The following is a 26,585-nucleotide window of genomic DNA, read 5'->3' as shown; positions in this document are numbered from 1 at the left end:
TTCACAACACAATTCCGCTATGTATTTAATTTAAAAGACTTCATGAAATTGTGGGACGGGTGAGGGGGAAAAAAGAAAGAGAAAGGAAGGACCCAACAACAGCAAGACTCCTTGCCATCTACACATTATCTCATCCGTGTTTCTCTTATTGTAACCCATGAAATATCTCTACCTGCGGTGCTTATTACAAATACAAATACCATCCTCATTCATTTTCAACAGGCTACCTCACTAATTCTTACACACTCGACAACTTCAGAACCTAGTCCAATTATTATTTGGCCAATGCTTGAAAATGATTTAAAGGCATAACCCCAAGTCTTAGGAATAGCTGAGAGCAGGAGTATCAATATTCAGATTCCAAACACAAGGACTACTCAAATCAACCTGCCTGTGACCCCTCACAACTAAGAAACCAGTTTTTAATAGATCAAAGATGAAAAGGTGAAATGTACAGCTCACAAATTTCTCAAATATCTGGGCACTAGAGGGAATAAGTGTGGTTGGAAAAATAACCCTTCTGGAATTTTCTCAGCATATTTTAAAATGGCAGTAACAACATTTCTTCCATTCTTAAAATTAATTTTAATAGTGAACTGAGGTTAAGTTTTTTTGTCTTAGCAGAGAGGTTAATACCACTGACAACTGAATTGTCGTCTTTATTATTTTTACAAATGCATGTCTCCTAATATGAAAGGTTGATTTTCACTTGATTATGTGCTTTGCAAATTTACAGCAGCAACAGGAAGAGCTTCTACTGAATAGATTTTAGTCTTCAAAAATGTGATTGCATCTTCCATCTCTAGTTTGTCCATCTCCCAGTTATTGACCTTACCAAAGAAAGAGGAAAACAATCAGTTTGTGAGACGATGCTCATATTAGAGCTAGTTTAGAGATCCAAACATAGTAAATAACATGAGGAAAATAGCTTTTTGAAAGTAAATGTGACCTTACAACTACTCATATTTTAAAGGCATAAGACTACATGTTAAGGTTTAAGAAAGCTTTAACTGTGAAAATTATACAAATTTTAAAGGTCCTCTAAATGGTGCAAAAATTGCTTTCTTGAGAAAATCTTCCTTAGAATATACATAATCAGCAATATAAAAAACAAAGTCTTAAATAGTAGCCCACTAAGAGAAAGGAGTCATCTTAATCTCAATAGTCCACACGTAATCCATTTCTAGATACTGAAGTATAATAATAGATTTGGAATGTTTACATCTTACATTATGCGCAGGACCAAATGAGTGGCATTTAGATAGATTCCAACAGCAACATATATATAAATGTATTTGTAAGGTTCCTGCTACCTAGAAACATCTGAAGAGGCTGTTCAAGAGAAGTTGTGGTGTACAAAATAAAATTGAAGCGTAAGAGGGAAGAGAAAGACCCATCCTCTTAGAACCATCCAGCCTTTTCTGGCAACAAACATCCTGTAACAGCTTCACACAGGCCATGAAAACAAAGGTTTAACATCTTTCCTTCCCTTATTCAAGATAACCTGGAAATTAAATATGGTTTTGTGTGTCTTAAATATGAAAATGTATTATTTGCATTCTTCCTCTTAGCAGAAAAGGATTAAAGCTGACCAAAACAACATTTGTAAAAGCTCTAATAATGCCAGTAATCAGCTGAGCAGAACCCAAATTGTGTACTAGCAATGTTCTTTTTCAAAGAAACAGTAACTAAAGCACTTATTCCAATAATGCTGACAATTCCTCTAATCCTAGTAACCAGTCTCAACCACAGGATTCCTGGCAGCTGTTAGAATGTACATCAGTAATTAAAGAATATTTCATTTGCATTTTTTTCTTACCAAGATCACATGAAAACCCATTGCATTCAAATGCCGCATTTTCATAGCAAGGAATCCTCTGGGATGGCTTGAACCCAAACAATAAGCAGATCTAGAAACACATAGCACAGCTACTCTGAAAACAAAAATAAACAAAACAAGAACAGTTATCGATATTACCATTTAGTCTTGCTGCATTCCTGTTCTTTGGAGATTTCCAAGTTGAGCTCTCCACTGACCGCAATCCTCGATATTCCTGTCTTAGTCCTTCACTTCTCTTACTTGGCCTCTGCAGATATTCCACTATACAAGGCTACTTTATAAACCAAAAATACACCACATTGTACACAGTTACCTCTCAGTTCCCCTTAAGGATGGCTACATTTTTGAAGCGGAAAATTTTCAGATATGAAAGCACCAATTTTAAGGGTTTTCTATGCAGTGCTGATTTCTGATCTCAGTATAATTATTTATTCTACCAGTAGTAGTAATGGTGTAAATAATACCAAATAGTAAATGCTCTTCTTGCATATATTATCTCTCAGAGAAAGCAGCATGTAAAAAACAGAATTAGGAGTTTAAATACAAGAAAGAAAACACCAAGAGAAAGGCAAGACTGTTAAAAAAATAAAATCTGTAAATGTAACAAAAATGTGGAAGGTGTAATTTGTTTTTTCATTGTTTCTGGCACTTTGGAAATACTAAGTTCACTGGGAGAAAAAAAGAAAAAAAAAAGACATTTATATCCTTACTGCCTTCACCTATACTCTGGCTGTTATATGACAAATTTTATGTCTTTAAAGGAATGCTCACATTCTTCACTTCTCATGACTTTATGCTGAGAACAACTGTTATTTGATTATGTCAGAATAGTGGAGTACCTGAAAAAGAAAAGTGATCTTGGAATGAGGTCAGAGAGAAAGCCTCTTCTGAGGGGAGATGGGGAGCATTGATAGGAAAGACAGCAGTTGAAAAGATGGCCAAGAAATAAGCTAGATGCATTCAGAAAGAGGTGAGTCACAGAACTGTGTGTGAATGAAGAGGGATGGGCAGATAAGAGTTTGGATCCCTACAGATTTTTTTCTGTATGTTTCTATCGTACTTATGTGTGTGTGTGTCCAGTGGAGTAACAGGAGATCTAAGTCCCTTGGGGCCAGGATCCATGTAGCAGAGCCTTTACATAAAGGGTAACTGGCCCACGGGTGTGTGCAATGATGGCATGATCTTACGCATCTACTGAAGAGGCAGGATGTTCTCTCATGGCATAGCATCCGATTTCTCCCCAGAGACACTCTATTTGTAATGTGTGAGCCAAGGAAACAACTTAGGATTAGCTTCAATGTGCTCTGACCCATAGAAATACAGTTTAATTGAAAAACTACAGTTTCTCTACCTCTGGAAAAGTCTTGGTGGTAGAGCAAAATATTGATTGGGTATTTCTGTAGAAGCCTCAAGTCTTTATTCTTTATGATCACTATTATATTATCTTGTCCAAAGTTTACAGTGCATTGATAGTTTCAATTATATTAGTATTGTTTTATTGAACTGTAGCTTCAAAACTTAATTTTAAAAAGTCTGTCTCATTAAATGGTCCCACTGAAGTCCACTGTATTCAACCATAATGTCCACATTGATACTTTCTAAGGAATACACTGATGGATGAGAAGTCTCTTGGTGTGCTGCAGGCTCCATACAAACATCAAGTCTTAGCTTTACTACCGCTATTTCATGTCAAGTCTTTTATAATTAGGATTTAAATTCGGAAAACCCAGCAAATGAAATATATGTAAGCAACCTTTGAATATCTGTAGCAGAAGCTGTATCCACATCAGAAAATGGAAGCACTTGATTCCTGTTAGTGTCCATTCTGATTTCAAAATCTGAAAGGAAAGAATTGATATTAATTTTTCAAACATTGCTCCAAGTGACTTTCTTTTTTTTTTTTTGAGATGTGGTCTCACTCTGCCATCCAGGCTGGAGTGCAGTAGTATGATCTCAGCTCACTGCAGCAACTTCCCAGGTTCAAGCAATTCTTCCACCCCAGCCTCTTGAGTAGCTGGGACTACAGGGACATGCTATCATGCCCATCTAATTTTTGTATTTTTTTGGTAGAGACAGGATTTTACCATGTTGGTCAGGCTGGTCTCGAACTCCTGAGCTCCAGTGATCCGCCTGCCTCAGCCTCTCCACATGCTACCGCGTGTGCCACCGCGACCAGCCCCAAGGGATTTTCTGTTTCAAAATGTTTAATAGTACGACCAATAATGATAATAGCAGTAGCTAAAATATATTGAGAGCTAACCATGTGTCAGATACTAGTCTCGGGATTTTAGACACATAAAAATGTGTAGAATTTCATTTACTGGTCACAAGAATTTTATGAGGCAACAATCAGGCCAGTTCCACAGGCAATGCTGCACTACACTAAACTGCTGCCACAAATACTTATTTTTTTTATCTGAAAAAAAAGGGAAAATAAATACAATAAAATGAAAGGAAATCATATAATGTCCCATACCAATATGATAACTGTGTGGCAAGTGCACATCTTTTGAGAAGTATCCTTCACCTCCCAGAAGGCTGCTCAGCACCTCTGCCACCTTGGCATTTGGATGCGACGGTGGCAGCTCCCGTGGAAGCTGTGGGAGTGACAAGGCTATGTCCTTGAGACAAACAGTATCATCAAGTTTTAGACAAGTATCCAAAATATGCAGCTTGTGAACATTCTTCTTCATGTCATCTAAAAGATAAAAAAGAGAGTATATCATTAAGAAGAAATAAATGCAACATTTTAAAACTATATTAATATATATTTAGTAATAGATATAAAATAATAAATAAATATATATATATATATATAAAAATGCACTTGTATTTCTAATGATCTCTTTCTTATCACAAGGACCCTTTCTGTGTCTCCCCGGTTTCCACAGGGTCTAAGTCAAAGCCCTGCACTTCATAATGTTTTAAGGCCTCAAATATCTTTAGGGGTCATTTAGTCTAAACTCCTCAATTTATAGATAAGGAAATGCCCAGGAATGTTAAAAAGCCTCGTGATTAGTTAAGGCAAAGTTGGAACTAGAATCCAGGTTTTTGGGGTTCAAGGCTGTTTCTCCATTATTACACTGCCTGAAAAATCAGCACGTGGTATTGACTGACTCTTCATAACTCAACTTTGGAATTTTATAACATTTTTTTTTTTAAATTCTGAACTACTCTATGCTCAGACACATCCTCAAATTTTGTACATCTACCTGGATATTGTTTTGCCTTATTTAAGATTAAAGACTAAAAGTCAACAGTGAATTTGGTTCCAAGAGTAAATGAACTAATCAATTTGGTGGCTGTTTGGTTTCTTGATCTAACAGGTGTTACCTCATCACAGGCCAGGAGTGACTAAGTGTTTGCAGCTGCAAAAGTTGACTTAGGTTGGCTTCAAATGTGGTAAGAAAGGATTAGGAATTACAAACAGCTCTGATCAAAGCATAAAGAACAACCTGAACAGTTAGCCTTTGTATAGATTGATAGAGTATAAATACAAGGAACAATGATGCATTTCTTATTATTTTTTTCTACATGTAGGACTTGTCATTAAAGAAGGGTCTGTAGGTTTGTTGCTTTGAAGCACTATCCTTTGACTTCACCATTGTCAGCCCTTTCCCAGTAACACCTGCTCTGCAAATTTCAACTAACGCTGCTCCAACTAAGACCCCACTCAGAGTCATATGGTAGCTAGTGGTAGTGTCTTATTTTGGTCACAATTCTGCAGTAACATCCTACCTGATGTCAGCAGCTCACTGATGACGTCTTTTTGCAGAAGCTGATTAAAAGGAGCCAGGGGAAAGTAATTCATCAAGCAAAATGAATACACTGCATCCAATAAGTTTTCAGAAGAAACAGAGTGAAGATAACCAGTCAGAGCACTAGCCATAACTTGCAGGAACTGTCTGAGGAACAAAGAAAAGTCAGTTTCCCAACATTTACAGAAGGCCAATATCTTTAAGGATTCCAGAGAAAAGAGATAAGAAGATCAGGCTTGCAAGTAAGTATCCATACATCGTTCTGGACAGTTGGTTATCTCATAATAAGTATATGCATTCAATAAATATTGGCTATTGCTATACGTCTTGCACGAGAAACATTTTATAGACTTTAACTCACTTAACTCACACTAAAAAACTCTATGGGTATTACTATCATTCTCCTCATTTAAAAAAATGGGTACACAGGCTTAGAGGTTGAGTAACTTGTCTAAGAATACACAGACAAGGAAGTAGCAAAGGCAGTATTAGAACACAAGGTGTCAGGCTCCAGAACCTTTTCATAATTATGCTAGGTTTTCTATAATGCCTGAACCACCACTACAGTTTTATAACCAACTAAAACTATCTAGCTGTCAATACTATGGGTTAAAAGAACTACAAGCTTAATCCTACCACCCAGAGCTAATTAATGTTACAAAGTATAACAATGTGATTAAGCACAAATGAAGACAGAAAAGATCAAAATCAGGTGCAATCGCTGGGCCAGAGTGACACCACTAATAAATGGTAGCTACCCTTTGAACATATGCCAATCTGACTTTCAGGGCATATGATACATATAGTTATGTAAGAAAAGAAATACACTAAAGTGTATACACTAAATACACTAAAGTGTAAAGTACTGTGATCTCGCAAAGAAAATAAACAGAAGCTTTTGGGAGAAGTTGAATAGGTGGAAAAGATGGAATAAGGGAAGAAGACCTCAGCAGAGCCCTGAAAGCGCACGCTACTTGCCTGATAGTGAGCAACTGGTGAGATGGAGGTACAGAGGAGTGATTCTTAACAGCCGGGCAAATATGCCTGGACGCAAGCTCTTGTTAACATTGAGACTGAAATCAACTGAGGTCCATGGGTAGGGGTAGAAGGGTTGGGGAGGATGAAGGGCTGTGATAAGGCCAGGAAAACTGCAGGAATTACGATGAAATGGGAGGAATATAACAGATCATACACACAACAGCAAGGCAGCACTTCTGAAATTGGTAACTGATTGCTTTTGGAACACGCAGTGGGAGGTGGGGGCAGGGGATGGTGTGGACAAGGAAGTTGGGAGCCTGGGTAGTGATCCCCTCTCTGGTCTTCTCTTGCCCCACTCCTCACCCTGTACCTCATGCTGCGTGCTGTTCCCTGCATGTGCTCTGCTGTTTCCTTCCTCCAGGCCTCGCGTATAGAGGGCCTTTCACTTGGAATATTCATTCCTGCTTATCTTTCCATGGTAAACCCCCATCTCTCCATCTTTTAAGATCAATTCAGATACCATCTCCTCCAGGTAACACTGCCTGATATGCCCTGACCCTCCTCTTCACCAGGCTGGCATCCTGACATATCCCTCCTCTATTTCCAAATATCCTAGATGATATGGTTTGGCTGTGTCCCTACCCAAATCTCATCTTGAATTGCAGCTCCCATAATTCCCTTGCATTGTGAGGGACCCAGTGGGAGACAGCTGAATCATGGGGGTGGTTCCCCCATACTCTTCTTGTGGTAGTAAGTCTCACGAGATCTGATAGTTTTATAAGGGGAAACCCCTTTTGCTTGGCTCTCTCTTGTCTGCTGCCCTGTGAGAAGTGCCTTTTACCTTCTGCCATGATTGTGGGACCTCCCCAGCCATGTGGAACTGTGAGTCCATTAAACCTCTCTCTTTTGTACATTGCCCAGTCTTGGGTATGTCTTTATCAGCTGCATGAAAACAGACTAATATGCTACATCACTCGAATTTTCATGCTATATTTAATTGCCAATTTACATATCTACCTTACCCATTACACAGAATCCTCTGGCAAGAAGGACTGTCTTATTCATCTTTCTTCTAAGTGTCCAGGTGCTTGGCAAATGCTGACTAAACAAACAAATAAACTTAGATGAGGAAGACAGGAGGAGGAACTTGTCATTGGAAAAGGATGAGTCCAGAAAAATGAGCTGACTTCCAGAATTACTGAACTTGAGACACTTTTGGGATGTGCAGTGACCATATGCAACCCACAGAGACTCAGGTCTGGAGTTCAGGAGCACACTAATGACCACAGATGCAAATGTGGGATTATCCATGAGGTGGTAAATACAGATTAAGAAAAGAAGAAACCAAAGGACCAAAACAACAGAGCTTAAATGTTAAATAGTTCTTCCTTGGGTTCCAAGCCCAGCAAGATACTCTGGATTTAACACACCCTCTCCCCCATGGGCCATCAAAAATGAAATAAGGATTAATGTATAGCATGTGGACATACAATAAGCTAAGCCAGATTTCCTACCACTCTCCTATCTAATCCATCTCTTCTAGTCAATTCTCTTCCCAAATACTTTGAGTTATTCTGCTTCCAAAACCTTTGCCACTCCAGCCTAAGTTGCCATCTTCCTTTCTCCTTCCTCCATAAAGCACTTACTTGGTGCCCACCGTGTACTGCCTTCCTCTGGATATACAAGAGAGTTGTTTTGATCAGTGGTCTAGGAAGAACAGGGAATACAAACTTCTTTTTTTATAGCCCTCAAAATACCAAATCCAGGCAACTGTACATTCATGAGCATTCAGGAAATGGTGACTAATTAATCTTGCTGTATCTGCCATATTGCCCCTACTTTTCCTTTGGAGAAATGTTGAGGTGTGAGGCTTAGAATTAGGTAAGGGTTTCTCAATCTCAGCACTACTGACATCTGGGGCTGGATAATTCCTTATTGTGAGGGGTTATCTTGCACATAGTAGGATGTTAGTGACACCCTTGGCCTCTATCCACCAGAGGCCAGTAGCACATACCTCCCTCCTGTTGTGACAACTAAAAACCGTCTCCATACATTGCCAAATATCCCCTGGGAGGCAAAATCATCCGTGTTTGAGAACCACTAGGTTAAATGAAAGCAGAATAGACAGACAAAAAGACAAATTCATGATTCTCCTCCTGTACTAATTTTACTACTGCCATTTTATTAAATGTCTCAGCCTTTGTTACTTTTGTTATCCCCCCACCTATTTCCAACATAACAATTTTGTTGGAACAAGTTATCTCTTGGATTGCCTAGAGTCACGTGAAAAACTCTTACCTGCCCAGTACTTACTCTCTTAATCCCTCTGGGCCTGTTTCTGGAGTTTTAATTACCACTTAGCTTGATATTATTGTCTAGAAAGAGCAAGGCATCAACGGGAGCCAGCCTCAGAAGAAAATCAAGCCAGGGGAGTATAGGGAGGTTGAATTTGGGGGATATTTTTCAACCTTTATTAAATGTCTACTCTTTGGCAGGTCCTGTACTAAGTTCAGAAAAACAGGCAGCTGGGTCTGACTCTGGAGAGCTTACCTAAACTGAGGAGCAGAGAGATTTACTGCCACAACAAATGATGTGACACTTGTCATGTCTTACCCAATCTCTGGTGGAGCCTTGACAACAAAGTTGTAGTCAAGTCTCCACCAGAGATTGGGTAAGACATGACAAGCACAGGGACCCTGATGGGAATAATTAGGGAAGACACAGAAAATGCAGTATGAGCTGAGTCTGTCCATTCAATGGACAGTACAGTGGGAAGCTGCTTTTTAGTTGGCCTGACACCACTTCATTGATTAACTGCCCTTAAGGGATGGGCATTTGACCCAAACTCAGTCAATCAGATGTTCTCTTTTAGAAATCTAAATCTGGAGGGAAAACTAAAAGGAAAGCAAGCAGCTGGAGTCAAGTCATTTGATGACAAACAGATGGCCTGTGCATCTTGCCACTGAGACCTTCAAAACTGCCCTAGTTTGTTCCCCCAATGCCTCTGTGACCTACACTCTAATTTTTTTCAAATCTAAAAATTACTATGTGCTGGGCATTGTCATAAGAACTTGACACAGATGAACTCATTTAATCCTAGTAACAACCCAGTGAGATTAGACACAGCTCATCTCCATTTTAATAAGTGAACAAACTGAGGCACAGATAAGTAATTTGCCAAAAGCCAAGCAGCTAACAAATGGCAATGACGAAACTCAAACCTAGGCAAGACTCAAACCTAGCTCTAGAGTCCATGCTTTTAATCACTCTTTTAACAAATGACATTTTATATGCTTTTCTGATTTTTAATGAACCGTGAGTGATCCAAAGGGTAAGAAAAGATGTTCTGGGTAGAAAGCAGAGGTATGAAAGAAGCTGGCACGTTTGAGGAATTACTGTATTTAATAATAGAAATGCATGGCTATGGTTAAAATGAAAAGAATAGAAAGCAGCAGCTTGAGACCAAATGGATAGTTAAGGTCAAAACTGAACTACAAGAAGGTCCAGCTCTCACAGCTTCTCAGAATCATTGATTTAACAGGGACACATAGACAAAAATACCTTATGAAAAGTCCAGAAACCAATTAAGAGATTGTCATACTCCAGACAAGAACAAAACCAAGAAGAGTTGCACTGCAACAGGTTAGAAGGACATTTTACCCAGGTTAGCCCCTCTCCAAAGCCAGCACAGCTCAGCACCAGAGAAATCACCTTGGCCTAGGACTTCTCCCTTGGAGGAAGAGAACAGAGTGTGCAACCAACATTTGGCTTTTTCGGTGTGCTGCCCTAGGGGCTGATTTCTATCTCAACTCACATGGAATACTAACAAAACCAGCAGGGTTCAGATGACTGAGGGCAGTTAAGAACAAAGGAAAAGGGGTGGACAGCTTCCTGCACCCAAATCTCATCTCAAATTTTAATCCCCACATATTGAGGGAGAGACCTGGTGGGAGGTGACTGGATCATGGGGGCAGTTTCCCCATGCTGTTCTCGTAATAGTGAGGGAGTTCTCACAAGAGCTGATGGCTTAAAGTGTGGCACTTCCTTGCCCTTTCTCTTGCTCTCCTGTCACCTTGTGAAGGTGACTGCTTCCCCTTTGCCTTCCGCCATAATTATAAGTATCCTGAGGCCTCCCCAGTTATGTGGAACTGTTGGTCAATTAAACCCCTTTTCTTTATAAATTACACAGTCTTAGGTAGTACAGCAATGTGAGAATAGACTAATACATTCCCCAGTTAAAAGACACAAAATGGCTGAATGGATTAAAAAAAAAGACCAAACTGTAACTTGTCTACAAGATACTCACTTTAGATTCAAGGACATACACATAATTTGATAGTGAAGAAATGGATAAAGATATTCCATGCAAATGGTAACCAAAAGACAGCAAAGGTAGCCATACTTATATCAGACAAAATACACTTTAAGTTAAAAATTGTCACAAGGACAAACAAGGTCATTATATAATGATAAAAGGGCCAATTCATCAGAAAAACAGATCTGAAGGGAAAAATAGATGATACAATAATAGTAGGAAACTTCAATAACCCCACTTTCAATAATTTATAGACCATCCAGACCGAAATCAAAGAAAACAAAGGAAGAACACTATAGATCAGTGGTCCCAACCTTTTTGGCACTGGTTTTATGGAAGACAATTTTTCCACAGACTGGGGATGCTGGGGCTGTTTCATAAGGCATTAGATTCTCATAAGGAGCACGCAACCTAGAGCCTTCACATATGCAGTTCACAATAGGGTTCATGCTCCTATGAGAATCTAATGCCATGGCTGATCTGACAGAACTCAGGCAGTAATGCTCACCCACCACTCACCTCCTGCTGTGTAGCCAAGTTCCTAACAGGCCACAGACTGGTACCAGTCCATGGCCTGGGGGCTGGGGACCCCTGCTACAGATGAAATGGCTGTAACAGACACATACAGAACATTCCAGCCAACAGCACCAGAACACACATTTTCCTCAAGTGCACACAGATCATTATCAAGGACAGACACTATATGTTAGGTCACAAAACAAGTCATAACAAATTTAGGAAAACTGAAATCACACCAAGTATCCTTTCAGATCACAAAGAAATACAATTAGAAATCAACAGAGGGAAAACTAGAAAATTCACAAATATGTGGAAATTAAACAATACACTCTTGAACAACCAACGTTAAAGAAGAAATCAAATGGGAAATTAGAAAATATTTCAAGACAAATAAAATTGAAAACATAACATACCCAAAATGATGGGATGCAGAAAAAGCAGTACTAACAAGAAAACTTATAGCAATAAACACCTATCTTAGAAAAAAGAAAGGTATCAAAAAAAACCCCTAAATTTACACCTCAAAGAACTGAAATAAGACAAATTAACTAGGCCCATAGTTAGCAGAAGGAAGGAAATAATGAAGATTAGAACAGAAATAAATAAAATAGACAATAAAAAGTAGAAAAAATCAATAAAATGAAGACTTGGTTTTATGAAAGATGAACAAAATTGACAAACCTTTAGCTAGACTGACAAAAAAAGAAAGAAGACTCAAATAAATAAGAGACGAACAAAACATTTTAACTAGAAGTAAAAACCAATGCCACAGAAATAAAAAAGGCTCATAAGAGACTATTATGAACAACTTTATGCCAACAAATTGGATAATCAAGAAGAAATGAATAAATTCCTAGAAAAATACAACCTACCAAGACTGAATTATAAAGAAATAGAAAATCTAAACAAACCAATAATGAATAAGGAAATTTAATCAGTAATCAAAAACTTCCCAACAATGAAAAAGGCCAGAACGGTTTCATTGCTGAATTCTACCAAATATTGTGAGAAGAATTAACAATACTTCTAATGTGCTTAAATTTTTCCAAACACCTGAAGACAGAGAACTCATTTTATGAGGCCAGCATTACCCTGACACCAAAGCCAGACACATGCATTATGACACAAGAAAGCTACAGGTCAATATCCCTGATGAACACAGATGTAAAAATCCTCAACAAAATATTAGGACTAGAAGGATCATTCACCACGAATAAAAGGGATTTATCCCTGGGAGGCAAAGACGGTTTAGTATACGCAAGTCAATTAATGAGATACACCACATTAACAGAATAAAGGAGAAAAATCATATGACCATCTAATTAGATGCAGAAAAGCCATTTGATGAAATTCAACAACATTTCATGTTAAGGGCTCTCAACAAATTAGTTATAGAAGAAATGTGCCTCACCATAAGTAAGATCATATATGAATAACCATAGCTAACATCATATTGGATGATGAAAAACAAATATTTTCTTCTAAGACCATGAACAAGACAAGGATGCCTACTCTCATCACTTCTATTCAACAAGGTACTGAAAATCTTAGCCAGAGTAATTGTGCAAACAAAAGAAAAAGAAAAAACAACCAAATCAGAAAGGAAGCAGTAAAAATATCTGCTGCGTTCCTATACACTTAAACTATTCAAAAAGGAAATTGGGAAAACAATCTTGTTTATACTAGTATCAAAAAGCATAAAATCTTAGGAATAAACTTTTTTTTTTTTTTTTTTTTTTTTCTTGAGACAGAGTCTCGCTCTGTCCCCCAGGCTGGAGTGCAGTGGCCGGATCTCCGCTCACTGCAAGCTCTGCCTCCCGGGTTCACGTCATTCTCCTGCCTCAGCCTCCCGAGTAGCTGGGACTACAGGCGCCCGCCACATCGCCCGGCTAGTTTTTTGTATTTTTTAGTAGAGACGGGGTTTCACCGTGTTAGCCAGGATGGTCTCGATCTCCTGACCTCGTGATCCACCCGTCTCGGCCTCCCAAAGTGCTGGGATTACAGGCTTGAGCCACCGCGCCCGGCAGGAATAAACTTAATCAAGGAGGTGAAAGACTTGTATACTGAAAACTACAAAAAAATGGATGAAAAAAATTAAAGACACAAATAAATGGAAGGACAGTCTGCGCTCATGGATTGAAAGACTTAATACTGTTAAAATGTCCATATTAACCCAGGCAGTCTACAGATTCAGTGCAATCTCTATCAAAATTCCAATGGCATTTTTTTACAGAAATAGAAAAAAAAATCTTAAAATTCATATAGGACCACAAAGGGATCTGAACTGCCAAAGCAATTTTGAAAAAGAACAGAGCTAGAAGTATCACATGTTCTGATTTCAAAATATATTACAAAGCTACAGTAATTAAAACAGTATGGCACCAGCATAAAAAAGACAAAGCTGCCAAGACTACACATAGTAAAAGAATATGCTCTTCAACAAAAGGTGTTGGGAAAACTGGATATCCACATGGAAAAGAATGAAAATTGGAACCTTATTTTGTAACATACACAAAAATCAACTCAAAATGGATTAAAGATTTAAACATAAGACCTAAAACTATAAAATTCCTAGAAGAAAATGTGTAGGAGAAGCCTCATGGCATTGGTTTAGTTAGGCAATGATTTTTTTGGATATGATACCAAAAGCGCAAGCAACAAAAGCAGAAACAGACAAGGAGAACTATATCAAACTAAAAAGCTGCACAGCAAAGGAAACAGTTAACAAAGTGAAAAAGCAACCTACAGAATGGGAGAAAATATTTGCAAACCATACATATGATAAGGAGTTATTATCCAAAATATATAAGGAACTCCTGTAACTCATATATTTATGCTTATTGCTATATGTTTATATAAAACTTAATGCTATAAGTTTTCTTATTAGTACCGCTTTTTCTGCATCCCATAATATATATATTTCATATATATTTATAGTATGTTTATATATTATAACATACTATAACTCAATAGCAAAAATAATAATATGATTTAAAAATAGGTAAAGGACTTAAATATTTCTCCAAAAAGGACATACAAATGGCCAATAGGTATGTGAAAACATGGTCAACATCACCAATCATCAGGGAAATGCAAATCAAAACCACAATGAGATATCACTTTACACCTGTTAGGATGGCCATTATCAAAAAAACAAAACAAAACAAAACAAAACATAACAAGTGTTGGAGAAAATGTGTAAAAATTGGAACCCCTGCACAATGTTGATAGGAATACAAAATGGTGCATGGAAAACAATATGAAGGTTCCTTGAAAAATGTAAAAGTAGAACTACCACCTAGTAAAGAAAAGCCCAGGACCCAACTGCGTCACTGCTGAATTCTACCAAACATTTAAGGAAGAACTAACACCAATCCTACTCAAACTATTCCAAAAAGCAGGGAAGGAGGGAATACTTCCAAACTCATTCTACAAGTCCAGTATTACCCTGATACCAAAATCAGACAAAAACACATAAACAAACAAACAAACAAAAAACTACAGCGCAATATCTTTGATGAAGATTGATGCAAAAATCCTCAAAAAAATACTAGCAAACCAAATTCAATAATACATTAGAAAGAATATTCATTATGACCAAGTGGGATTTATCCCTGGGATGCAAGGATGGTTCAACATATGCAAATCAATCAATATGATACATCATATCAACAGAATAAAGGATAAAAACCATATGATCATTTCAACTGATGCTAAAAAAAAAAAAAAGCATTTGGTAAAAGTAGAACCCTTGGTAAAAGCAGAATCCCTGTATGATCCAGGGATTTCACTTGTGGATATATTTCAATTCATAAGAATTGAAATAAGACTCTCAAAGAGACATCTGCACTCCCATGTTAACTGCAGCATTGTTTGCAATAGCCAAGATAGGGAAACAACCTAAACGTCCATCAACAGATGAATGGATAAAGAAAATGTGATATATACATATAATGGAATATTATTCAGCCTTAGAAGGAAATCCTGCCATATGCTACAACATGGATCAACTTGATGGGCATTATGCTAACTGAAATAGGCTAGTCATAGAAGGACAAATACCACATGACTCTGCTTATATAAAGTATCTTAAAAGGTCAGTCATAGAAACAGAGATTATAATGTTGGTTGTCAAGGGTGAGGAAAGGGGGAAATAGGGGAGTTGCTATTTAACAGGCATAAAGTTTCAGCTATGCAAGATGATTACGTTCTAGAGATCCACTGTACAATATCATTATCTATATTGTTAATAATAAAGTCAGCAATATCGTACTGTACACTTTAAAATTTACTAAATGTTCTTACCATAATAAAAAAATCAAAAATTTTAAAAGACAGATTTTTCAATGTTTTAATAAAATTAAACTGAACTATGAACTCAGGAGCTGAGAGGATAAGCTGGGAGGGTTTGAAATGAAAACTCCCATGATGAATTAACTCATATATTATAAAGAACAAAGAAACAAACAAGACAAAGGGCAGCAAATATAAAATAAAATTTTGTTTAACTTCATAAATGAGTAAGGAACACTATGTTTTATTTATTGGCATGGATGATGACTAGGGGTGTGTTCACTTGTAATAATTCATTAAGCTTATGATTTATAACCTTTTCTATAAGTTATAAGGCAATAAAAAAGGTAAAAAAAAAACCAAGTACATACTCTTTGTTCTGGCATTTGTAGACATGATTGAGAGAAGAATAAGTATGAAGAATAGATAGAATGTTTTTCATGTTTAGGGATTCAGGATCTTCTACTATTCTCTTCATAAACAGGTCCATTAAACCAACATGTCGAAAGCCAAGGTTTTCAAATAAAATGAGGATAAAAAGAACCTTAAAAAGAGAAAATTGAGGGAAAACTCTTTAATAATTACAGTACGCTAATAGTAATTTTTTAGATCTCAAAAAATCTAAGCAGCAATTCAACTGTCCTGATCAACAGAATATATCCTGAAACAGAATATTTCCCTGAAAAGGAACAATTATCTTTCCCTCACAAAATCTGTTCTATTAATTATTGAATTGGGTACCAAGTTAATAAGCAATCTTTTTATAAGCTGAGAAGCTGGGCATACAATGATTTCTATATTTCCATCTGATTTAAAAATAAATCTTTTCCTACATGCTTTTCATACAACAGATCTGAAAATTACTTTTAAATATGCCTTTTCTGAAGGTTTTCAAAATGACCAACTCAATCTTGAACTCCTCGCATTTCCAAACTTAAATACTTCCTAGATTCTAACATGTATGACATAACCCCAAAATTTCTATATTTAACATTAAAATCTATAAGTGAAAATGGAACTGAAACATTATGATTAAAATAAACTTTGAAGTTCACCTCCAATTTCCTTCTCAATCTTTCTTACTTAGGATTACTTCTCTTTCCATAACCAATTTCCACAGTAAACTCAGTATTTAACTTACTCTCCAAAATAAACTGAACCTAGAGATCTAACAGTTATCACCTATTTCATTGAAAAAGAAGTTTTTACTAGCTGCTTCATTAAATGTTTATATTCTTAACAGAGCTCCTGATTTTAAAGGCTTTTACTCTGGATAAAACAATGGATGTGATCATTAAGTAGTGACATTTTATTCTTCAAAAACCATAAGCCTGTCACATCACCCATCTTTATTATTCAAAATCTAACAAGAACAAAGTATAAACATGGAAATGATGCTAAATATCTAACAAAAGTACCATACAACCCTTTTTTCTTTTTTTTCTGAGATGGAGTTTTGATCTTTGTTGCCCAGGCTGGAGTGCAGTGGCACGATCTCAGCTCACTGCAACCTCCTCAGGTTCAAGTGGTCCTCCTGCCTCAGCCCCCCTAGTAACTGGGATGACAGGGACACGCCACCATGCCCAGCTAATTTTTGTATTTTTAGTAGAGATGGGGTTTCGCCATGTTGGCCAGGCTGGTCTCGAACTCCTGATCTCAAGTGATCCACCCGCCTCGGCCTCCCAAAATGCTGGGATTACAGGCGTGAGCCACCGCGCCTGGCCCATATAACCCTTTAAAACCAAATAGAAGAGCAAATTTTTGTTTCAAATAGAAAGATGACCAAAAGATAGAATAGTATACAGATGGTCCTTGACTTATGGTGGGGTATATCCCAATAAACTCACCATAAACTGAAAATATTTTAAGTCAAAATGCATTTAATACATCCAATTTACTGAACATCATAGCTTAGCCTAGCCTACCTTAAACATGCTTAGAACACTTACATTCACCTATAGTTGGGCAAAATGAGTTAACAAAAAGCCTATATTATAATAAAAGTGTTGAGTATCTCATGTAATTTATTGAATACAACATGCCTTGTTTATCCTCACGATTGTGCAGCTGATTGGGAGCTGCGACTTGCTGCCACTGCCCAGCATGAAAAGAGAGTATAACACAACATATCACTAACCCAGGAAAACATCAAAATTCAAAATTCAAAGTATGGTTTCTACTGAATGCGTATTGCTTTTGCAATATCAAAAAGTCAAAAAATATTAAGTCAAGCCATCCTAAGTTGGGGACTATTCATATTAGCAAGTAGCCCCCAGACAAGAATAAGGAGCAAAGTTTTCAAAAGTCAATAGAGCATTGGAATATTTTGGTATCTTAACTACTATAAAGGTGAAAGAGAAATACTTAAAATGCTAAATGAATTAGTATGTGTTTTAAAAGTTTGTGAGGCTGATTCTAAATTGTTAATGTACTCACTTTTTTCAACTTCCAGACGTCGAAAGTTGCAGCCACATAATCTGCGAGTCCATTGAAGAGATCTAAATTATAGTATTGGAGGTCTTTGCAGGACTGCAATATGTTGATTATTATTTTTGAAGGACACCCATGGATATTATCTTGAAGAATGAGTTAAATAAACAAAAATTACCAGATTGTTTTGAATACAACATGCTTTATTCTTTTTTCCATATAAAAGCAAAGTTTTTAAAACAAAAATAGTCTAAAACAGCAGCTCAGGTGTTACAAATGATGAAAGAAAAATTCCCCTTACCTAGGACCACCTTACTGCATTCATTCAGGAGTATAAGAGATCGGTGATTCATGGCAGCTAGTACCTCAAACATGCGCTGGCTATTCAAAAGAGAAAATCTGTCTAATTCCCTCAAGGCTTTCATCTAAAGAAAAACAAACTTTAATTTAATTTACTATGTGTGGCAAAATAAATTAAACTTTTACTTTTATTGAGACAGGGTCTTGTGCTGTCACCCAGGTTGGAGCCTCAACCTCCCAGGCTCAAGTGATCCTCCTGCCTCAGCCTCCCATGTAGCTGGGACTACAGGCATGCACCGCCATGCCTGGCTAATTCTTTGATTTTTTTTTTTTTTTTTTTTTGCAGAGACAGGGTCTTGCTCAGTTACCCAGGCTGGTCTCAAACTCCTGGGATCAACAGATCTCCCTGCCCTTGATATCCCAAAGTGCTGGGATTACAGGTGCGAGCCACCATGTCTGGCCTAAACTTTTATTTTTAAATAAAAAGGATGAAGTTTGGGTAATATGACCCAGACAAATAGATAAATAAATATACATGTATATATACAGATAAATAAATATAAGGGTACTTCTATTCATTCACTTTAGCGAAGCTAAACCTAAAAGCCCAGCAATGCCCCCCTAGAAAATTGACTTCAGGCGGTGATAAAAGGTTATAAGAAATAATTTTTTCAAATCTCATCCACTAGAGAAAATCCACGTGTTTACCTCCAGTTTCCTCTTAAGAGCAATCGGTGCATCTTTACCAATGCACTTCATCACAACTTGTAATGTGAAGACATCTTCTATTTTCCAAACTTGCTGATCAACTAGTATTCTGTTATCAAACACAGTAAATATTAAAATCACAGAATCTTCAAAGCAGAAGAAAAATCTTAAAATTTTATTTGGTCCAGCCCCTTCTTACAGGCAAGGATTATGAAGCCCAGAGAAATGATCTACCTGCCCGAGAGAGTGTAAGTAGTTAAAGATCGAGAACCAATCTATTAATAGTGCTATTTTCTCTCACATTGTTGTGCTCTCTTTACTAATGAACAAATTATGTCAGGAGATTATAGTAATATATCCTAAGCATAGTCAATGTAAAAGGGAATTAAGTGTTACTCTCACTAATCTATGACATTAGATCATTTGAATCAATTTTATAAATTCCTTTTCAAGCTGGGCCAGTGTCAACCCTCACATAGTCCCTGAATAACTACTATCTGAATTAAATATACATATCAATTCTCTCCTACCCCACATCAGTAGTATGTTTTAAAATAAATTAATTTAGATTTCAATGTTACTCACATCTTTGTTATTATGGACCCTAAAAGAAGTATTTCCAGCCTTATGTCATCCAGAGTCAGGATTTTAAGCTTAATAAGGCATGAAAGACTGTAACTACCAACAAAGCCTTCCCAACTTCTCCCATCAAGAAAGCAGTTTAGTTTTCATCTCAATTTTTTATTCCAGATATAAGAGGAACAAAGAAAACCACATGCCGAAAGCATAAGAGAGTTCTCACCTGAATCCCATTTGTAGAACATGAACATTCTTGCATGGCTCCATTACCTCCAAAACACTTGATAAAACTGAAAGGCATATCTCATCATACTCATTGATACGTTCCTATTGAAATATAATTTCAAAAACACTACAGGTGATGAGCCCATAGTAAACTATCTCACCCAAGCAAAAACCCTGAACTGATGTACTGAATGAAAGGATTGAGTATCAAACCAACAATTCTTACAGTCAGTCCACAATAAACAGCATCTTTGGGAAATAAAAAGTCATACTTACTGAATTTTCCAGCTAACTGATACACATCCTTTTATGCATCAACACTTTTTTACCTTCACCATTATCACTGAAAACACATTTGATATTTATTATATTCCACTACTTCTGAAACAACTTTTATTAAACATTATTGTTACCTCTTCTTGTAACTCAAGGTCATCACAAAGGCAAAAACAGTTAAAGTGCAGGAATATAAGAACTACTGAGGTACAGCAGGTAACTAGCTCGTCTCTAAAGATCCTTAAATGGTTGTGCTCTTACAATTTCCCTAGATCCTTTCCTGGGTATCAAGCTGAAACTTTAGTTGTGAATCTTCTAATTCATATCTCCTGCCACATTCTACCACCGCTATCCGAGTCTCAAGGGAAGCTTATACCCCACGGATTCTTCTTTCAGGTCTCTTTACTTAGGGTACTAAGTTTGATTCCAGAAATAATAGTGGGCATAATTTGGAAAGTGAATAGTAACAACACAGCTTAACTAGTAGTACTGTACAGTTTAATCACAACTAGTCTATACACCTCACAAAAGATCACATCTGAGGAAACTTAGCCTGAAGAGAGAGATGTTCTTTTGCTAACATTACATAACCAACAAATCACAAAGTCTTAAGTCAGAACCAGGTAATAAGAAATGGTTATCATTAGAAGAAAAAAAAAGGTTTCTTTCCTATGAAAGGGTTTCCTTAACAATTTTACAGCATTCCATCAATATCTACTATGAAAGAAAGGACCACTTGTCTATGTGTTTGAAGGGCAAATTCACTGATGGCACACTGTCCTTTCACCTCTAAAATGTCTTTACATTATTCCAACGGGTCAGTGAGACCCCATCATCCATACAGATGTTTTGACTACAAAAACCTGCTACTCATACCTCACCAACAAAGATGTCATCCCGATGCGAATATCTGTCCAAAATCTAGTAAGAGTATCACTGACCAGGTAAGGTGATTTATTATAGTCACTTTTAAATAACTACATAGGAACTAATATACAGCCTACAAATAAACAGGGATATTCTGTGGTCTAAACAAATACACACACATACATACTAAATAAAAATTAGTTAGTCCTTGAGGACATATGGAAATCACAGTAATGTAAAAAGTTAAAAACTTTCCCATAGCTATGAACCCAATTCTTGAATTCTATAGCAAGATAGGATATATGCCAGATTATCCCCAAGAAATTCCTGTCTTTTAAAAAATTATTATTATTATTTTCAGACAGGGTCTGGTTCTGTCACCCAATCATGGCTCATGGCAACTTCAACCTCCCAGGCTCAAGCGATACTCCCACCTCAGCCTCCAAAGTAGCTGGGACCACAGGCGAGTACATCACACCCAGCTAATTTTTGTATTTTTTGTAGAGATGGAGTCTCCCTATGTTGCCCAGGTTGGTCTCAGACTCCTGGGCTCAAGAGATCCTCCTGCCTTGGCCTCCCAAAGTGCTGGGATTACAGGCATGAGCCACCACACCTGGCTAAAAAATTACTTCATTAACATTGACTTTATAAGTCAGCAGTGTACTCTTAAAACATAAATGATTAACAAGCTAATCCTTCCTTCCTTACATTTGGCACCATTTCAGTGACATTAAACAGGACACTGGCATTCCTGCTTTAGACTAAAAATGGCTCCCTCCATCCAATTTCAACCTTCTTCCAATCCATTTTCCACTCACTCAGTGATCTAAAATACAAATTTGAGCACGTCAACCCATTGCTTAAAATTCTTCAACAGACTCCCATTGCCTACAGGATGAATGCATACTCCTTAGCTAGCCGTAAGAGGCTCTTTATGATTTGGTTCCTATTTTTCTAGCCTCTTGTTCTGCCCCAAGCCTCTTGCCCCTCACTCCTCGCCTTTGATCACCATGTACAAAACTTGTTCCCACCCCCACAAACATACAACTCCATCATTCTGTGCTTCAGCTACACCAAACTACTTTCAGCTCTTCAAATTCGCCAAACTTTTCCTCTGGGAATCGTAGGGCATGCAATCCTCTCTACTTGAAACACCATCCTCTTCACTATCATTCTGCTCATCAGTCTGGGCATCATCTACTGGGCCTGAATCCCAATTCTACCATGGACTAAATTCTCTTCTTTCCCCTTCCCTTCTCTCCTTCTTCAACTACCCAGGCTTTCTTTGTATATCTTGCATCTCTCCTCATTTTAGTTTCTTCACCACTACTCAACCCTGGGGATGGTAAATGGGGAAGGCTTTCATAAATTTCCATAGCAAAAGGAAGAAAATAACTAGCTAACTTAAGGCCTCTAAATCATATAATATATGTGCAGAAATAAATATAAAGGAAACTACCATTCGATAGTCTCTTTTAAGAAGGCTACATATCTATTTCCCTTCATTCTTTCAAAATATTCTAAACCAAGTAAATGCATGAAATCTCCTTTTTATTTTACCTGGGTCACCCTCAGCAAAGTCTGTACCAAAAGAGTGTTCTGAGGGATTCCAAGCTTCACTATGGAGTAAAGACTGAACAGTAGGTACTTATACTGCATGATCTTGGCTTCTCTCATCATATGTTCACAGAGCTGATTAAATGCAGGGTGGCTAAACATCAGTCGTTTTTCAAAGCGCTTCTGGTCATCAGTCAGTCTTTTGGCAATTGTCCACATTGCTGTGAAATAGTTGCTACTAGGAAATGTAGGCGCTTTTGTAAATGCATCTAACACATCACTCAGCGAATTACATTCCTCAGACAGTTTTCTACTGCTGATACGGTTTGGTTTTGTTTCCTTGGTAAGAACATCTTCACTGGAGACTTCATGATGAAGGTTTACTTTCTTCAATTCACCATTAAATTTATCAACAGAGACAAGAGAATGCTTTGAGTCAAAAAACAGTCTTTTAGCATAAAGCAGTCTGTCAATTCTAAGGGCGGTTACAGTGCTTATGCCCCTTGTTTGAAAGCCAACATCTGATTTTAAAATGAATGCATCCTGAAAGAGATATCTAAAGATATCAGTTGATCGCATTCTGTTATGAAAGTTATTTAAAATGTTCCAGTTTGAATGAACTATTTTTGTTTTGCAAAGTCCCAAAGGATATAGCCTCATAGTTCTGCTTGTTGGAACTAATGTACTGAATTGTCTAAGGTTCCATAAAAAGGAGCCTGCTTTGTTATTCATTTTGCTCTCCACTGAAACACTTCCAAACGGCTTTAATGTTGTCAATATGAAACCAATGTCGCTTCTACTAGTGAAAAAGAACACGTGCTGTGGTTTTTCCTGTAGGGGAAGAAGTAATTAAAAGAATAAAAATTAAAACAAAACTTTTACTTAAAGATATGAAATGCATTTAACAGAAGAGAAAATGGGGAACCTATGGGGCCATTAAAGATTTACATAAAACGGTAAAAGTATTTTTATCAAAATGGGCTCCCTCCAATCTACCACAATGTGTCCAGTTTCAAAGAAGCCAGCTCACTTTGGAAGTAGTCATTGTATTAATGAGATTTTTCTGGTGTAAAAGCGTTCCATAAAGCTTTCTCTATAGGAGAGATTTTTGTGGCATTGTTATGGAAATGTCCTCAGTGAAAATTACGGTATCAACATTGATAGATCATTTTCTTTTTTCTTTTTCTTTCTTTTCTTTTTTTTTTGAGACAGAGTCTTGCTCTGTTGCCCAGGCTGGAGTGCAGTGGCGCGATCTTGGCTCACTGCAACCTGCACCTCCCAGGTTCAAGCAATTCTCCTGTCTCAGCCTCCCAAGTAAGCTGGGATTACAGGCGTGTGCCACCACGTCCGGCTAATTTTTGTATTTTTTGTAGAGACGGAGTTTCACCATGTTGGTCAGGCTGGTCCTGAACTCCTGACCTCAGGTGATCCACCCGCCTCGGCCTCCCAAAGTGCTGGGATTACAGGCGTGAGTCACCGCGACCGGCCGATAGATCATTTTCAACATGACGATTTAGCAACGGCCGAACCCAGATTATCAAGGATAGGGACTTGGGCAGGTAGAACGGCTCAGTAGAAGAAGCAGAAAACGAAAGCGATGTCTGCATGTGGCCTGCGCTCAGGACCAAGATCTTGTACAACCAGCCAGCCTCACCAGACCCCAGAACCAACTTCAAGAGCCTTTCCTTCCGCAGCTGGGCCGCCCAGCATTAACCCACCTCCTTTAAACTTAATTTCGGGACAACTCCTGAGATCTTTCTCCGCGAAGTAAAAAGTCTAGGATGTGATACAAGCAGCCGCTCAGCCCATGCTCGTCCTCCACTCACCTTAGAGTACAACCCCGTGGCTACGTACAGGAGCGGCCATGACAGCGTCCCCGAGAAGGTGCGCGTCTCACGAGATCTTACGGATTCCCTCAAAGGTCAAAAAGCATACGTTCGCGGCTGTAGCTGAAGGACATACTTAGAAGAAAGCTTACAGAAGAGAATGACTAGGGGGATCGGCGATACCACAGAGCTTATAAGGGCGATGTTTGATCGTGTATCGCAAGGTAACTCATTCAAGTCCTAACTTTATAAACACCTAACTTCTGCTGGGCTCCAGACTTCGTAGTGCGCCTGCGCCTTGCCCTTGGCTGCGTGGTTGCCAGGAAACCGCGAAGCCGCGGTCCCTGCCTCCGAGTCTCTCTCGACCATGGCCAAATTCGTCATTGCGGGTGAGTAATCCCCGCGTCCGCCTGCAGATTGCTCAAAACGCCGACAACAGCTCACCTCCCATGGCCACTTGGCGTGGCAGCCTCTATACGTACAGCTCCATGCGTTGCTGTGGATTTATTCAAAGTTATTTACTGGCCCGTCACGGTGCGCCAAGCACTGTGGGACACTGGGGATGCAATGCAGGGAAACATATCCCTGCCTTCGAGGGGCTTTCAATCTCATGGGGCACAGAACATGTACTTTTGATACGGTGTGATTAATGCAATGAAGGAGACCTGCACAGGCCTCTGGGAGAGTAGACTCCTAATCTGGGTTTGGGGGATGAGGGAGAGGTGGACACAAGGAACTGGCTGGGGAACGTAGGAGCTGAGTTGTGAAGGTGTGAGCTGAGGAGGCTATTCCAGATAAAAGCAGAGAGGCTGGAAGCCTCCTGGCCTAACAGAAGATCTGGATATGTGGGGCGTGACAGGACCAGGGGCTACAACAGGAGCGGGAGCCAGGTCCTTGCATTTCGTGTACGTCAAGCAAAGGTGTTTGAACTATATCCTGAAAGCAATGAGGAATTATAGAAAAATTTTAAGCAGGAGAGTAGTCTTAATGAGTTTGCATTTTAGGAAGCCTGTCTTGGCAGCAATGGAGAGAATGATTGAAAGTGCTGGTTGACAGCAAGGACTCAACTGAGAAGGCTTTTATTACAGCAATCCGTGGTACCTGCCTCCTCTCCCCCTAAAGTTTCTTAAAAGAGTAGAGTGCTCTTCCATCTCCAGTTATGCCTTCCAGTCAATCTTGGAAGAAGGCTTCTACTTCTGCTTCCTGGCAGAAACTCTGTCACCAAAGTCACCACTGAGTTTTATAGAAGCTGTTTGGTCTTTGACTTATTTGATCTCTTTGATACATTGAACACAATTGACATCTACCATCCGCAGAAGTTTTTTTTTTTGTTTTGTTTTGTTTGTTTTTTTTTTTTGATACAGGGTCTCACTTTGTCACCCAGGCTGGACTGCAATGGCACAATCATGGCTCACTGCAGCTTTGACCTCCTGGGCTCAAGTGATCCTCCCACCTCAGCCTCCCAAGTAGCCGGGACTACAGGCATGCACCAGCATGCCCAGCTAATTTTTGTATTTTTGTAGACATTTTGTCATGTTGCCCACGCTGGTCTTGAACTCCTACACTCAAGCGATTTGCCCGCCTTGACCTCCCAAAGTGCCAAGATTACAGGCACACGCCACCGCACCTGGCCCAGAAGAATATTTTTGAACACTGACTAACTGTATGGTGGGAAGTCAGTGGAAAACACACTTACAGAGAATGTTGCATGTATGACATTGGCAGGGCAGGGTTCTATAGGAACGATAGCAGGGGACCTTACTTAATCAGGTAAGGGCTTCCCAGAGGGAGAGATTTTAAGCAGATACCTGAAAGATGATAATGAATTACCTAACAGAGAAGAGGTAGAAAGGAGGGGAGCAATTTAGGCATGGGTAACTGGGAGTGGGGTTACAGCAAGGAGAACTGGTTTGGTGATAATTGAGAATATAAAATAAGCATAAAATTGAAATAAGTTTATTAGGACTGAAGCAAATAGTACAAGGAAGAGAATGTCATAAAGTGAGGCTAGAGTTAGATAATGTAGATTCTTTTGAGTCACATTCAGTAGTTTAGACTTTATTCAGAGTACATGAAATGTTTTTGGAAGGGGAGGAGGTCCTAATCAAATTTGA

General features: G+C 38.3%; 2 protein-coding genes across 32 annotated transcripts in view; one reads left to right on the top strand and one right to left on the bottom strand.

Moving 5' to 3' along the window:
* Positions 1–24,607, bottom strand: LOC105468019 (FAST kinase domains 2). 2 transcript variants are annotated; one of them, XM_011717920.2, is made up of 12 exons: positions 24,472–24,607; positions 22,649–23,476; positions 19,944–20,047; positions 19,142–19,250; positions 18,435–18,558; positions 18,140–18,279; positions 16,075–16,247; positions 5,579–5,745; positions 4,317–4,538; positions 3,594–3,678; positions 1,820–1,934; positions 1–830 (listed from the first exon to the last, which is right to left on the bottom strand). In XM_011717920.2, the coding sequence occupies exons 2-12, from the start codon at positions 23,375–23,377 to the stop codon at positions 714–716; spliced, it is 2,085 nt and encodes a 694-aa protein (XP_011716222.1). In that variant the 5' UTR covers positions 23,378–23,476; positions 24,472–24,607; the 3' UTR covers positions 1–713. The 2 variants fall into 2 exon arrangements, with proteins under 2 accessions (XP_011716222.1, XP_011716223.1); XM_011717921.3 differs by having other exon boundaries at positions 24,364–24,495.
* The window catches only part of LOC105468018 (malate dehydrogenase 1B), a 39,928-nt gene continuing 37,912 nt past the window's right edge, over positions 24,570–26,585 (top strand). For 22 of the 30 annotated variants that reach the window (XM_071073294.1, XM_071073299.1, XM_071073296.1 and 19 more), the window contains exon 1: positions 24,570–24,695. In XM_071073294.1, the coding sequence (XP_070929395.1) occupies positions 24,632–24,695 (64 nt within the window). In that variant the 5' untranslated portion in view covers positions 24,570–24,631. Of the gene's footprint in view, positions 24,861–26,585 lie in introns of all 30 variants that reach the window. The other 8 variants (XM_071073300.1, XM_011717916.3, XM_011717915.3 and 5 more) reach the window with 3 other exon arrangements.

The sequence above is a fragment of the Macaca nemestrina genome, chromosome 11, assembly GCF_043159975.1.
Source record: "Macaca nemestrina isolate mMacNem1 chromosome 11, mMacNem.hap1, whole genome shotgun sequence".
In the NCBI taxonomy this organism is placed as follows: domain Eukaryota; kingdom Metazoa; phylum Chordata; class Mammalia; order Primates; family Cercopithecidae; genus Macaca; species Macaca nemestrina.
Note: the sequence above shows the minus strand (reverse complement) of the source record. Positions and strands in the feature narration are given on the sequence as shown.

Bases quoted from the DNA above. Each gene is read 5' to 3' on its own strand.
- LOC105468019 (XM_011717920.2), bottom strand. From the start codon at position 23,377: ATGAATAACAAAGCAGGCTCCTTTTTATGGAACCTTAGACAATTCAGT. The intron at 18,280-18,434 runs GTAAGGGGAATT...TCATTCTTCAAG, and splicing joins ATGCAGTAAGGTGGTCCTAG to ATAATATCCATGGGTGTCCT. The intron at 5,746-16,074 runs GTATGTACTTGG...TTTGTTCCTCAG, and splicing joins TACAAATGCCAGAACAAAGA to ACAGTTCCTGCAAGTTATGG.